This window comes from Oryzias latipes, chromosome 2 (genome assembly GCF_053564925.1).
Source record: "Oryzias latipes strain Hd-rR chromosome 2, Olatipes_Hd-rR_3.1".
NCBI classification, from domain to species: domain Eukaryota; kingdom Metazoa; phylum Chordata; class Actinopteri; order Beloniformes; family Adrianichthyidae; genus Oryzias; species Oryzias latipes.
In genome coordinates, this window is record NC_136238.1 from 5,993,480 (window position 1) to 6,008,763 (window position 15,284).

A 15,284-nucleotide genomic window follows, 5' to 3' on the forward strand; every position below is an offset into this window, starting at 1 on the left:
GACTGTGCAGGACGATCCAGAACCAGAACCGATCCATCTCTGCAGATGTTCTAGAAGTTCTCTGATAGAATCCTCCCTCATGCAAATATTTTATTAAAGTGCTTCAGTTCTGCAGTTTCCCACCATGCATTGCTGCATTCCTTCCTTTTCCTTCTGTGTTCTAATGTCATTTGATGTTACAGTCACTGATTAAAATGATGTGATTTCTAAATAAAAGTTTGATCCTCGTGATCCAGCTGCCAATCAAAACATCTCCCTAAAATATTCACACATTTGAGCTTTCATATAATAAACAAACATTTTATAACCCATATTAGAATGTCATAAATAACAAATGAATTATATGTCTATAAAAAAACCTTTGACATTTATTATTTTTGGTATAAAACTGTTGTTTTTAACATGGGAGTGAATGGGAAACCCCTCCCTTCTGACACCAGCCTCTAATGTTGAAAACAACTGAAAATTACTTTTTTACAAGGAAAATTCAAACCTTGTTGAGTCGTCATGGTTACCATGGTTAAGCTGTTGATGCTGCTGCTTCTCAACTATGTCTGATTCTTCCATCCACCACCAGGAGAGAAGATCAAACCCACAAATCAGCTTTCAGCTCAAAACTCACAGGGTCTCCTACAGACTGACTGCAAAGAGCTGCAGGGGTTTTCTACCAATCAGAACATTTCCTACTCTATGCCAGTGCTCACAGAGTGAAGATGGGGGGGTCACAGACCCCTGCAATCATTAGCAGGAAGTAACGTTGACCACAGAAGCTGACAGGAGAAGACAGAACGCACACTTCACCCAACCATCGCTCCAGTTCTAACATGATGTTCTGCAAGAACCGGACCACGATCCACCTTCTGGTTTCTGCAGCGCTCCTCCTCAGTCTGAATGCAGACAGTAAGTTACTTACAGTACTTTACTACATTTATACTACACTGTACTAGAGCTACTTCCTGTATCGAACATATGAGAAGGCTTTGCGTCGTTCTAATTCTGTAAAAATCTGCAACACTAATAAATTAAATTATTGAAGTCATTTAAACAGATTTATACAAACGTGAACCTGAAGAACCAACAGTTCAGCATCAAATCAGACGATAAAAAAATAACTTTGGTGTTAATAAAAAAGCTGTTTTATATTCATAGTATAAAATGTGTGTCATAGCTCATGTTTTATCTTAATTGTGTGTTTCAAACATTCAAGTTGATCACAGTTTGCAGCTACTTGATGGTTAGTAAAGTGACGGAGTTGAAGTGTTTGGGTTGAGGCCTCTGACTGAGACCGCGCTCAGTTTTCATGTTCCACATCCACTCGTCTGTTTTCACATGAAACCCAACGTGGTTCCTTATTCTGACTTTATTTTTGTAATTAAATTAGCTAAAAAAAAACATTATAAATGCCTTTAAATTTGTATTTATGCTTTTTCTATGGAAAACATTTACAGATATTTGATTTTATAAATACAAAACAGTAAATTAGCATTTGTCAGGTATCGACTGAGAGTTTTAAATCCTGAGTTTGGTCTGTAAATCATAATGCAAATAAAGAATCCATTTAAAAATGTATTTGCTGGGTTGCTGGGTTCTTAAACAAATGCTGTTTTGGTCCATTCCTCCATGCAGATCTTCTCCAGAGCTGTGATGTTTTTCAGGTTTTAACTCCCTCCACTGATTCTCTTTTTGGATTCAGGTCCAGAAACTGGTCAGAACACTCTAGAACTTAGAAATGTTTTTTTACATACCCACTCCTTTGTTGCCATGGCGATGCGTTTGGGATCCCTGTCCTGATGGAATATCAGGACATGTCACATCCTCAGTGTTCTCACAGATGGATGGAAGGAGGTTTCTGTCCAAAGGTTTCCTCCCATACATGGATCTATTCATCCTTTCATTCATACGGACCAGTCGTCCTTTCCCCTTTGCAGAAAACCAGACCCAAAACATGATGTTTCTACCCCCATGCTTCACAGTGGATGTGGTAAATGGCGCATACGTGTAAACCGCTTTTCTACCTTCCTCTGAGGCAGTGTTTTTCAACCTTTTATGAGCCACGGCACACTTTAACCTTGACAAAAATCCCGCGGCACACCAGCATCCAAAATAAAATAAAAAAAGCAAGCGCTCATAGTCTGTATTGAGCTACAGTCCCTCCACAAACTCACATGCTTTTTTGTGATAATTGTGGCAGAAAAAGCTGGAAGCTGCAGTTATTCTTTCTAAAAGATGAAATAAAAGTTAAGTTAGAAGATTTAAAAACTATTTTATTTGTGTTCGATGTTGTTTTAAGACGTTAAGAGGAGAAACTCATTGTACGCTATCACTTTAACCCAAGGCATCATGGGAGATGTAGTGATGCCAGACAGACTCTCTTCTCTGAGCTTCATGGTTTTGTTCACTTGTTCCACAGTCTGACACCGGATTTTGTTGAAAGCTACACCGCTAAAGACGAGCTTTAGCGGGTATTTTTGTTAGAACTGAGAGACTTTAGGAGCTAAATCAGAACAAGGAAGTGAAGAATTTAACCACTTCTGATTGGTCAGACTGATGACGTGTGATTAAGACTCCAAGAATGATTGGAGGAGACAGTTAAAGGGGCGGGACTATTCTGAAAACAACTGAAGCTGCAGCTAAATCGCGGTACCGACATTCTGATCAACATGTCTTTAATAGAATCAAATAAAGACAAAGAAAAAAGTATTTTATGATCTTTCATATTCCTAACTATTCAGTGTTTTATCAGGACCTGTCTGGATGAACAAAGAGCTGAAATCTTGGAGATGGAAAATGTTTTTAAATTAGTGGATGAGGGCAATTTCCCACGGCACACCAGTGAGCCGCGGCACACTGGTTGAAAAACACTGCTCTAAGGACCAAAGCGCTTTACAGTCACAGTCCCATTTACATTCACACACCGATGGCGACTCCGCTGCCGAACACTGGCGCCAACCTTTCAGGTGGGGTTCAGTGTCTTGCCCAAGGACACATGGATGAGCAAGGCGGGAATTGAAGCTGCAATCCTCCAATCAGAGGTCATCCGCCATACTGTTGCACCACGTCCGCCCCACGGGTATGATGTTCTTCCTCCTAGAATGTGGCGAGTGGTGCTTCAACCAGAGTTCCTATTGTAGATCGGTTCATTCCAGTCTTGTTCCAGCACTTCTCAACTCTATTTACTGCATCAAAGCAACAACATTGAGAAAAGAAATTCCTAAACATGCCTCCGAAAAAACCCAGTCTTGGAGGAATCAGAGGACATGAAGAAGATGCTTGATTTCGTTACTGGAGGAGATCAGAGCTATGAAGATTGTTCACAGACAAATTCTGGACGCGCTCAGAGAGGTGCTAGAGGAGCAGTGTTTCAACAGGATGGACATAATTGAAAAACGAATGGATGACCAAGACCACATCTCCAGATCTAACGACGGGATGCAGTGACCGCCGGGAACAGTGAGGAATCCGACGACCAGGAGACGAGCTCTGTGGAGAAACAGGTGGAGGAGTTCCTAAAGTCCAAAGGAATTTCTGTGGACACAAACAATGAGGAGATCTGCAGACCGCTCCCCAGGAGAAGACAGACCAGCAAACCAGCTATGCTCTTTAAGTTTGTCAGTCGGAAACACAAAGCAGCTTTATTAAAGCAAGTAAAAAATCTGATGGAAACCAACGTTTTCATGAATAAGGAACCTCACTGTAAGGAATGCCGACATCGGCAGAAGAGCACGTTATTGGAAAAAGCTGGGAAAAATTCAAAGAACCCGGGTGAAAGACTGTAAAATTTATGCCAAACTCTCAGGAGCATGCAAGTTTTGGAAAAATATTTACCCACTACAGTCTAAACAAGCGTTAATTGAAGATGCTGGTCTAACCAGATGAGGAGATGAACTCTACTATCCATGGCTTCTAGAAAATCAACACTTTTTCTTCAACAGTCACCTGCCAAAGCGGCTTTCAGAGAGATCTGAATGGTGAACAAACCGACCTTAAAATATTCAGTGATAATGACAACAACCTGCAAGACGTCAACCCTGATCAATTCTTTTGCACGGTTAATATGGACTGTAAATATAACCGCTTTGATTACTTTAAAAACTCTGTTAACCCAGAAGGAAAACTAGCGCTCTTGCCTCACAGCAAGAAGGCCCCCGGTTCAAGTTCCAGCTGGGGGACCTGAACTAGAACATCAATGGGGGGCCTTTCTGTGGGGAGTTTGGATGTTCTCCCTGTGCATGCGTGGGTTTTCTCCGACTTCCTCTCACCGTCCAAAAACATGCTTCATAGGTCAATTGGCAACTCTAAATTACAACTGCAAAGCTTGAAGTCAATCAGTCATTTTTACAATTTTGTCCCTGGTGTCCTTCGACAGCTCTTTGGTCACGTTTGAGAATTTGTAGTCTAAAATTATGCACATTTCTTTTGCTGGAAATACCCACATCAACAAAAAAAAAAACATTTTTTCCTCTTAAATTTTTTTTTTGGCTTTTTAAAGGTGAAAATAAAAACTATTACCATGTGCCTTTTAAAGATCTGATTCTTGTGGAGAATAAATGTGATTCTATACATGTATATAGATTACATATTTTTATCTCATAGTTTAAAATGTGCAGTGATGATAAAAAGGTTTTATTCTAAACATGAGTTATTAATATTTTTGTGTTTGTCTGCTTCCTTCTGTAGGTGAAGATGGTTGTTCTGATGAAGTTAGAGTTCCCCGTAACACAAAATATGAAGTTTTCCAAGGAGAAGAACTCAGAATTGGATGTCCTGTTGTTTTCTGCAGCCAAACACCACCAACAGTTTTTTGGTATAAAGTTGAGGAAGCTCAGATTCAGATCAACCCCAGCAGCAGCAGAGGAATTAAAATAGTCTGGGTACCAACTAATGAGTCTGTGGGAACCTCCTTTTTGGTTTTTGAAAAGATCCACAGAAATAATTCAGGTCTGTATCGATGTGGGATGAAAGGCACCGTTGGACATAGCATCAGAGTTCAAGTCTATGGTGAGTGTAACCAGAAGTTCACAGAATGACAGACTGTCATTCAGTCTTTGAGCTGCTGAGGCTAAACTTTCATTTTTTACAGGTCCAAACGGACCCAAAACCATCACGACAAAAACTACAAATCAAACACCTGAAGGTATCAGTGAATCTTGAAACAGATTTTATCTTTTGAAATGTTTCAGTTACGCAGAATAGATTGCTTTTATTTTTCATTGTTTACTCAAATCCAAGAACAGCTGTCTTCATAGTACGCAGTCAGCACAGACAAATAAATAGAATAAAAAGGAGATTGAAATAATTGTCATCATCAATTAGAATCCTAATGTGGCTCTGATGTCATCACTGAAACGAATGTTTGGAATTAAGCTGAGAAAACTTTTTTTCCTTATTATCAACCTCAGCGGCAGAAAGTTATAAAACATTTATCTGAATGAAGGACTTCTCTCACAGATCTTTGAGAACGTCCTTAGAAATGATCGAAACCTATAAAAAAAGATGTTTGCTTCCTTAAAATTAGACCTACTTAAATCTGCTTAGCATATATTTAGATAAATATGTTCATGAGTTCAGAGAATCCACAGAAGATTTCAGATCTGAAGTTCACCAGCTCAGATGAAGCTTTTACTCTGACAATTTCAGGAAACAACCACTTCCTGTCTATAAAGGCCTTGTTGTTTAAATGAAACTCAGGATGAAGCGCCTAGATGAGGGGGGTCTGCAACCTGAGGCCCCGTGTGAATCCTTGACCCCTCCCTTGTGGCTCTCTGATTAAAGAAAAGCTTTTACTTTTATGAAGTGACTGTAATGTAAAAAGCAAGAAAGTTATAAAAAATGTAAACTTTATAATTGATTTACAGACGGCAAAAAGCAAAAACTTATTTTTCTTCGACCAAAGAGCCAAACTGGATCTTTAATTCAGAAACTGACCTGGATCTGATTTTCAGAAAACCCAGAACTTTCTACGGTCACAACTAGGAACGGACCTTTGACTGAACCCGGTAACTAAACACCTTCAGGTTCACTCTAAACTCTGAATAATCATGTCAGACGCTGATTTAATTGTGAAAAGCTCAGATCTGGCTTCCTGTCTTCCAGCGTGTTTGGACCTTTGCTGTCAGAACTTTTCTAAGTTTCTAAGAAGTTAATATGAAAGTTGGAATGTGATGCTGATTTACAGCCTCAAAGTGGAGAAACTTCTCATCAAAAGGCAGCAAACTCATTGGTTTTGTTTAAAAAAATAATATAAGAAAATTAACTTAGGAACATTGACAGGATTTGGATTTGCATTTATGTCATTCCTTTTATTTAAACTTTAAACTATTTATTTGTTTAAAAATGTTGATAAGCACAGAATCCACAAGCGATTTCATGATTTTTTTTTTGCTGATCTGCTGAGTGACAGAAAACAAAATCTTTAATTCAGAAACTGACCTGGATCTGATTTTCAGAAAACCCAGAACTTTCTACGGTCACAACTTGGAACAGACCTTTGACTGAACCCGGTAACTAAACACCTTCAGGTTCACTCTAAACTCTGAATAATCATGTCAGACACTGCTTTAATTGTGAAAAGCTCAGATCTGGTTTCCTGTCTTCCAGCGTGTTCGGACCTTTGCTGTCAGAACTTTTACAGAACCTTGGGGGTTCTGGCATTTTTCCTCGTCCTGACAGCGGTTTGTTTCACATCAAAGCGATGTTATAAAGGTGAGAGTGTTTTTACCGACAGGTGACCGGTGTGTTTGTGGATTTCTGAAAAGGTCTCATTTTGTGTCGACTGTGCAGGAAGATCCAGAACCAGAACCGATCCATCTCTGCAGATGTTCTAGAAGTTCTCTGATAGAATCCTCACTCATGCAAACATTTTATTAAAGTGCTTCAGTTCTGCAGTTTCCCACCATGCATTGCTGCATTCCTTCCTTTTCCTTCTGTGTTCTAATGTCATTTGATGTTACAGTCACTGATTAAAATGATGTGATTTCAAAATAAAAGTTTGATCCTCGTGATCCAGCTGCCAATCAAAACATCTCCCTAAAATATTCACACATTTGAGCTTTCATATAATAAAAAAAAACTTTTATAACAAATATTAGAATGTCATAAATAACAAATGAAATTTATATCTAAAAAAACTTTAGACATTTATTATTTTTGGTATAAAATTGTAGTTTTTAACATAAGAGTGAATTGTAAACCCCTCCCTTCTGACACCAGCCTGTAATGTTTAAAACAACTGAAAGTTGCTTTCGTACAAGGAAAATTCAAACTTTGTTGAGTCGTCATGGTTACGTCGGCATCATCTGGGAGGTTCACATTCGTAGAACCTCCTCAAGAGGAGGTGGCAGACCTTCATGGAGGTGAGACCTTCCTCCAAAATCTCCATCCACCACCAGGAGAGAAGATCAAACCCCACAAATCAGCTTTCAGCTCAAAACTCACAGGTTCTCCTACAGACTGACTGCAAAGAGCTGCAGGGGTTTTCTACCAATCAGAACATTTCCTACTCTATGCCAGTGCTCACAGAGTGAAGATGGGGGGGTCACAGACCCCTGCAATCATTAGCAGGAAGTAACGTTGACCACAGAAGCTGACAGGAGAAGACAGAACGCACACTTCACCCAACCATCGCTCCAGTTCTAACATGATGTTCTGCAAGAACCGGACCATGATCCACCTTCTGGTTTCTGCAGCGCTCCTCCTCAGTCTGAATGCAGACAGTAAGTTACTTACAGTACTTTACTACATTTATACTACACTGTACTAGAGCTACTTCCTGTATGGAACATATGAGAAGGCTTTGCGTCGTTCTAATTCTGTAAAAATCTGCAACACTAATAAATTAAATTATTGAAGTCATTTAAACAGATTTATACAAACGTGAACCTGAAGAACCAACAGTTCAGCATCAAATCAGACGATAAAAAAATAACTTTGGTGTTAATAAAAAAGCTGTTTTATATTCATAGTATAAAATGTGTGTCATAGCTCATGTTTTATCTTAATTGTGTGTTTCAAACATTCAAGTTGATCACAGTTTGCAGCTACTTGATGGTTAGTAAAGTGACGGAGTTGAAGTGTTTGGGTTGAGGCCTCTGACTGAGACCGCGCTCAGTTTTCATGTTCCACATCCACTCGTCTGTTTTCACATGAAACCCAACGTGGTTCCTTTTTCTGACTTTATTTTTGTAATTAAATTAGCTAAAAAAAAACATTATAAATGCCTTTAAATTTGTATTTATGCTTTTTCTATGGAAAACATTTACAGATATTTGATTCTATAAATACAAACAGTAAATTAGCATTTGTCAGGTATCGACTGAGAGTTTTAAATCCTGAGTTTGGTCTGTAAATCATAATGCAAATAAAGAATCCATTTAAAAATGTATTTGCTGGGTTGCTGGGTTCTTAAACAAATGCTGTTTTGGTCCATTCCTCCATGCAGATCTTCTCCAGAGCTGTGATGTTTTTCAGGTTTTAACTCCCTCCACTGATTCTCTTTTTGGATTCAGGTCCAGAAACTGGTCAGAACACTCTAGAACTTAGAAATACCTTTTTACATACCCACTCCTTTGTTGCCATGGCGATGTGTTTGGGATCCCTGTCCTGATGGAAGATCCGGACCTGCCTCATCCTCAATGTTCTCACAGACGGATGGAAGGAAGTTTCTGTCCAAAGGTTTCCTCCTATACATGGATCTATTCATCCTTTCATTCATACGGACCAGTCGTCCTTTCCCCTTTGCAGAAAACCAGACCCAAACCATGATGTTTCTACCCCCATGCTTCACAGTGGATGTGGTAAATGGCGCATACGTGTAAACCGCTTTTCTACCTTCCTCTGAGGCAGTGTTTTTCAACCTTTTATGAGCCACGGCTCACTTTAACCTTGACAAAAATCCCGCGGCACACCAGCATCCAAAATAAAATAAAAAAAAGCAAGCGCTCATAGTCTGTATTGAGCTACAGTCCCTCCACAAACTCACATGCTTTTTTGTGATAATTGTGGCAGAAAAAGCTGGAAGCTGCAGTTATTCTTTCTAAAAGATGAAATAAAAGTTAAGTTAGAAGATTTAAAAACTATTTTATTTGTGTTCGATGTTGTTTTAAGACGTTAAGAGGAGAAACTCATTGTACGCTATCACTTTAACCCAAGGCATCATGGGAGATGTAGTGATGTCAGACAGACTCTCGTCTCTGAGCTTCATTGTTTTGTTCAATTGTTCCACAGTCTGACACCGGATTTTGTTGAAAGCTACACCGCTAAAGACGAGCTTTAGCTGGTATTTTTGTTGGAACTGAGAGACTTTAGGAGCTAAATCAGAACAAGGAAGTGAAGAATTTAACCACTTCTGATTGGTCAGACTGATGACGTGTGATTAAGACTCCTAGAATGATTGGAGGAGACAGTTAAAGGGGCGGGACTTTTCCAAAAACAGAGCTTAGGGAAAGGCTAAATCGCGGTGCCCTCATTCTAATCATATTGTCTTTAATAGAATCAATTAAAGACAAAGAAAAAAGTATTATATGATCTTTCATATTTCTAACTACTCAGTGTTTTATCAGGGTTTGCTTTGATGAACAAAGAGCTGATATACTGGAGATGGAAAATGTTTGTAGATCAGTTAATGAGGGCAATTTCCCAACGGCACACTAGTGAGCCGCGGCACACTGATCAAAAAACACTGATCTAAGGACCAAAGCGCTTTACAGTCACAGTCCCATTTACATTCACACTCCAACGGCGACTGTGCTGCCGAACACTGGCGCCAACCTTTCAGGTGGGGTTCAGTGTCTTGTCCACGGACACATGGTTGAGCAAGGCGGGAATTGAGGCTGCAATCCTCCAATCAGAGGTCATCCGCCATACTGCTGCACTATGGCTGCCCCATGGGTATGATGTTCTTCCTCCTAGAATGTGGCGAGTGGTGCTTCAACCAGAGTTCCTATTGTAGATCGGTTCATTCCAGTCTTGTTCCAGCCTTTCTCAACTCTATTTACTGCATCAAAGCAATAACATCGAGAAAAGAAATTCCTAAATATGCCTCCAAAAAAACCCAGTCTCGGAGGAATCCGAGGACATGAAGAAGATGCTTGATTTTGTTACTGGAGGAGATCAGAGCTATGAAGATTGTTCACAGACAAATTCTGGACGCGCTCAGAGAGGTGCTAGAGGAGCAGTGTTTCAACAGGATGGACATAATTGAAAAACGAATGGATGACCAAGACCACATCTCCAGATCTAACGACGGGATACAGAGAGGAATCCGACGACCAGGAGACGAGTTCTGTGGAGAAACAAGTGGAGGAGTTCCTAAAGTCCATAGGAATTTCTGTGGACACAAACAATGTGGAGATCTGCAGACCGCTCCCCAGGAGAAGAGACACCGACAAACCAGCTATGCTCTTTAAGTTTGACAGTCGGAAACACAAAGCAGCTTTATTAAAGCAAAGAAGAAATCCGAAGGAAACCAAGGTTTTTATGAATGAGAACCTCACTGTAAGGAATGCAGACATCGGCAGAAGAGCACGTTATTGGAAAAAGCTGGGAAAAATTCAAAGAACCCGGGTGAAAGACTGTAAAATTTATGCCAAACTCTCAGGAGCATGCAAGTTTTGGAAAAATATTTACCCACTGCAGTCTGAACAAGAGATATGTAAAGATGCTGGTCTAACGAGATGAGCTCTATTATCCATGGCTTCTAGAAAAAACACTTTTTCTTCAACATTCACCTGCCAAAGCGGCTTTCAGAGAGATCTGAATGGTGAACAAACCGACCTTAAAATATTCAGTGATGATGACAACAACCTGCAAGACATCAACCCTGATCAATTCTTTTCCACTGTTAATATGGACTGTAAATATTACAGCATTGATGACTCTAAAAACTCTGTAACCCAGAAGGAAAACTAGCGCTCTTGCCTCACAGCAAGAAAGCCTCCGGTTCAAGTTCCAGCTGGGGGACCTGAACTAGAACATCAATGGGGGGCCTTTCTGTGTGGAGTTTGCATGTTCTCCCCGTGCATGCGTGGGTTTTCACCGGCTTCCTCTCACCGTCCAAAATCATGGTTCATAGGTCAATTGGCAACTGTAAATTACAACTGCAAAGCTTAAAATCAATCAATCAGTCATTTTTACAATTTTGTCCCTGGTGTCCTTCGACAGCTCTTTGGTCATGTTGGAGAATTTGTAGTCTAAAATTATGTATATTTCTTTTGCTGAAAATACCAACATCAACAAAAAAAACATTTTTTCCTCTCATTTTTGGTTGTTTAGGTTTTATCCTAAACATGAGTTATTACTATTTTTGTGTTTGTCTGCTTCCTTCTGTAGGAGAAGATGGTTGTTCTGGTGAAGTTAGAGTTCCCCGTAACACAAAATATGACGTTTTCCAAGGAGAAGAACTCAGGATTGGATGTCCTGTTGTTTTCTGCAGCCAAACACCACCAACAGTTGTTTGGTATAAAGTTGATGAAGCTCAGATTCAGATCAACCCCAGCAGCAGCAGAGGAATTAAAATAGTCTGGGAACAGACTAATGAGTCTGTGGGAACCTCCTTTTTGGTTTTTGAAAGGATCCACAGAAATAATTCAGGTCTGTATCAATGTGCAATGAAAGGCACCATTGGACATCACATCAGAGTTCAAGTCTATGGTGAGTCTGACCAGAAGTTCATAAATGTTCTTGTCATTCAGTCTTTGAGCTGCTAAACTCTCATTTTTAACAGGACAAAATGAAACCATCACAACAAAAACTACAAATAAAACAGAAGATATTAGCGAATCTTGAAAGAGATTTTATCTTTTGAAAAGTTTCAGTTACTTAGAATAGATCACCTTTATTTTACATTGTTTACTGAAATTCAGGAACAGCTGTCTTTATGGTACGCAGTCAGTACAGAAAAATAAATAGAATAAAGAGGAGATTAACATAATTGTCATTAACAAATAGAATCCTAATGTGGCTCTGATGTCATCACTGAAACGAATGTTTGGTATTAAGCTGACAAAACTTTCTTATCATCAACCTCAGCAGCAGAAAGTTAAAAAACATTTATTTGAATGAAGGACTTTTCTCACAGATCTTTGAAAACGTCCTTAGAACTGAGGGAAATCTTAAAAAAACATGTTTCCCTAAATTTAGACCTCCTTAACTCTGCTAAGTATGCATTTGGAGTCCAGAGAATCCACAGGGGATTTCATATCTGATGTTCACCAGCTCAGATGAAGCTTTTACTCTGACAATTTTCAGGAAACAGTCACTTCCTGCCTTTAATGGCCTTGTTGTTTAAATGAAACTCAGGATGAAGCGCCTAGATGAGGGGGGTCTGCAACCTGAAGCCCCGTGTGAATCCTTGACCCCTCCCTTGTGGCTCTCTGATTAAAGAAAAGCTTTTACTTTTATGAAGTGACTGTAATGTAAAAAGTAAAAAAGTTATAAAAAATGTAAACTTTATAATTGATTCACAGACGGCAAAATTAAAAAACGTATTTTTCTTCAACTAAAGAGCCAAACTGGATCTTTAATTTAGAAACTGACCTGGATCTGATTTTCAGAAAACCCAGAACTTTCTACGGTCACAACTAGGAACGGACCTTTGTCTGAACCCGGTAACTAAACACCTTCAGGTTCACTCTAAACTCTCTGAATAATCATGTCAGACGCTGCTTTAATTGTGAAAAGCTCAGATCTGGTTTCCTGTCTTCCAGCATGTTTGGACCTTTGCTGTCAGAACTTTTATAGAACCTTGGGGGTTCTGGCATTTTTCCTCGTCCTGACAGCGGTTTGTTTCACATCAAAGCGATGTTATAAAGGTGAGAGTGTTTTTACCGACAGGTGACCGGTGTGTTTGTGGATTTCTGAAAAGGTCTCATTTTGTGCCGACTGTGCAGGACGATCCAGAACCAGAACCAGAGCCGATCCATCTCTGCAGATGTTCTAGAGGTTTTCTGATAAAAACATCACTCATGCAAACATTTTCAGTGCTTCATTTCTGCAGTTTCCCACCATGCATTGCTGCATTCCTTCCTTTTAATTCTGTGTTCTAATATCATTTGATGTTACAGTCACTGATTAAAACAATATGATTTCAAAATAAAAGTTTGACCCTCGTGATCCAGCTGCCAATCAAAACATCTCCCTAAAATATTCACACATTTGAACTTTCACATAATAAAAAACTCTTAAGCCATTTTAGAATGTCATAAATAACAGATTATATATATATATATATGTAACCCTCTCCGTGCAGGATCCACACCTCTCTACCCCGAAGACTCTGCGTTGTTGAGTAGTCAAGAACTCCAAATACGGTGTCCCGCGAGGGATAAAATAGAAAACAAACCTGAACCCAGAGAGCTCATGCACCACAATAGCACCCCCTGCTGACTCATTTAGGCTACTGCTTTACATCAACCTTTTCTTTACGAGATGGCGTCACAGCCATCGGATCAAATGAAATAAGACAAATAAAACACCAATGGAGGACACTCTAAGAAATGAAACACCCAGAACCATAGACGATAGTCCAGTATAGAACCATGTAAAGGTTTTTAGTATTTTACTTTCAGTCAAGGTGAGTCATACAGCTTTACTAGACTACATGTGTGTAGCTGCCTTTCTTGCTTTGGCCCTTTGCCAGACCAGCCATCCTCGTATCTTCTGTTGAATGTTCTCTGTCTCCATAGTTCGAGTGTCATAGGAAAGTTTCTTGGGGGGATGTCGATTTCTTGGTACGTTCCTCCTTGGACCACTGGATGCTGGCGGCAGGTTATTTCCCCAGACGATAACTTGTTCCTCTGCTTCTTCCTCCTCCACCTCTTGCCCCCCTTCTTGTTCTACCCCCTGTCTTTTCACTTCATTGGGCCGTTCCCTCATGTCCTCTACGTCCTCCATCTCGTCCACTTCAGTGGTTGGTTCTGGCTCCTTGCTTGTCGCCTCATTAGTTGGTTTCATGGGGAAAAACATGCACTGCGTAAGCAGATTTCGGTGGACCACTCTTTCTGTCTCGCCATTTTCTGATCGCACCACATACACAGGAATGCTGGGCTGCTTCTTTATTACAGTGTATGGCTGGGGCTCCCATTTGTCTCTTAGTTTCTGTCGTCCATCCACATGGCACACTTTAACAAGAACTCTGTCGCCTGGCAAAAAGACTTGGTCCGTTGCCCTCTGGTCATAGTATTTTTTTTGTCGACCCTTGGCATGGCGAGAGGTCTGATTAGCCTGGGTATATGCCTGTAACAGACAGTCATGCAGAGTCTGGACATACTCACTATATTCACTTGTCTCATTGGTGGTCTGGAACCCAAAGATCAGATCAACAGGGAGTCTGGGATGCCGGCCAAACATTAGGTAGTATGGTGTGTACCCAGTAGAGTCATGTCGTGTGCAATTGTAGGCATGCGTCATTGCATCCAAATACTCGTGCCACCTTGGTTTCAGGTGAGGCTCTAATGTCCCAAGCATGTCCATGAGAGTGCGGTTGAACCTTTCCGTGACGCCATTGCCCTGAGGGTGGTAGGGGGTTGTATGGGTCTTAGTGATGCCCGTGCACTTACACAGCTCCTTCACCACAGCGCTTTCAAAATTGCGCCCTTAGTCTGTGTGTAATTTTGCAGGGAAACCAAACCGACAGAAGAAATTTCTCCACAGTACTCTGGCCACCGTGGTGGCCTTTTGATCTTTGGTTGGATATGCTTGTGCGTAGCGTGAGAAGTGGTCTGTCTATGCCCCCCTTTGACTTTTCCAGAGCCAAAAAATCTACGCATATGAGCTCCATTGGGGCGCTGCTGTGAATGCTGACTAAGGTGGCCCTGACTCCTGTAGTTGGTGTCTTTCGAAGGCAGCACCTCTCACACTTCTCACACCAAGCCTTGATTTCTTGAAACATCTGTGGCCAGTGAAATCTCTCCCTGACCATCTGCACCGTCCTCTCAAGACCCAGATGTCCAGAGTCGTCATGGAGAGCCTTCTTGACAAATTCACGAAGCTTCTCTGGCAATACTAATTGCTCCACGACTCCCCTTTGGTGGTCCCGGATGCGGCGGTACATAATACCATCTCTTATAACTAACCTCTTCCACTCTTTTAAGAGAAGGAACAACCTGTCCACCGCCACTGAGCCTCTCATTGCGGCTTGGTTTCTGGTTCAGGCTCTTATAGTGCAGAACAGGACCAATAACAGGATCCTCCTTCTGCCCTGCACGGATCTCTTGTCTTGTAATGGCAGGCAATGACTCCATCCCCACGTCCCCGTAGGCCTCATTAGGTTCACGAGATTCACATTTAGG

General features: G+C 40.6%; 1 protein-coding gene across 2 annotated transcripts; it reads left to right on the forward strand.

The window, feature by feature from the left end:
- The first annotated feature begins 487 nt into the window (after nucleotides 1-487).
- btla (B and T lymphocyte associated) lies at nucleotides 488-7,068 on the forward strand. 2 transcript variants are annotated; one of them, XR_013647627.1, is made up of 6 exons: nucleotides 488-900; nucleotides 4,678-4,998; nucleotides 5,081-5,134; nucleotides 6,447-6,500; nucleotides 6,598-6,702; nucleotides 6,781-7,068. XR_013647627.1 is itself a non-coding variant. In XM_078931206.1 (6 exons), the coding sequence occupies exons 1-6, from the start codon at nucleotides 825-827 to the stop codon at nucleotides 6,822-6,824; spliced, it is 654 nt and encodes a 217-aa protein (XP_078787332.1). In that variant the 5' UTR covers nucleotides 488-824; the 3' UTR covers nucleotides 6,825-7,068. The 2 variants fall into 2 exon arrangements, 1 of the variants encoding a protein (XP_078787332.1); XM_078931206.1 differs by lacking the exon at nucleotides 6,447-6,500 and adding an exon at nucleotides 5,943-5,996.
- The last annotated feature ends 8,216 nt before the right edge of the window (nucleotides 7,069-15,284 follow it).

Excerpts from the sequence above, each read along its gene's own strand:
- btla (XM_078931206.1), top strand. The coding sequence starts at position 825 with ATGATGTTCTGCAAGAACCGGACCACGATCCACCTTCTGGTTTCTGCA. Across the intron at positions 5,135-5,942 it reads TACAAATCAAACACCTGAAG|AAAACCCAGAACTTTCTACG; the intron begins GTATCAGTGAAT and ends TCTGATTTTCAG. Across the intron at positions 5,997-6,597 it reads CGGACCTTTGACTGAACCCG|CGTGTTCGGACCTTTGCTGT; the intron begins GTAACTAAACAC and ends CCTGTCTTCCAG.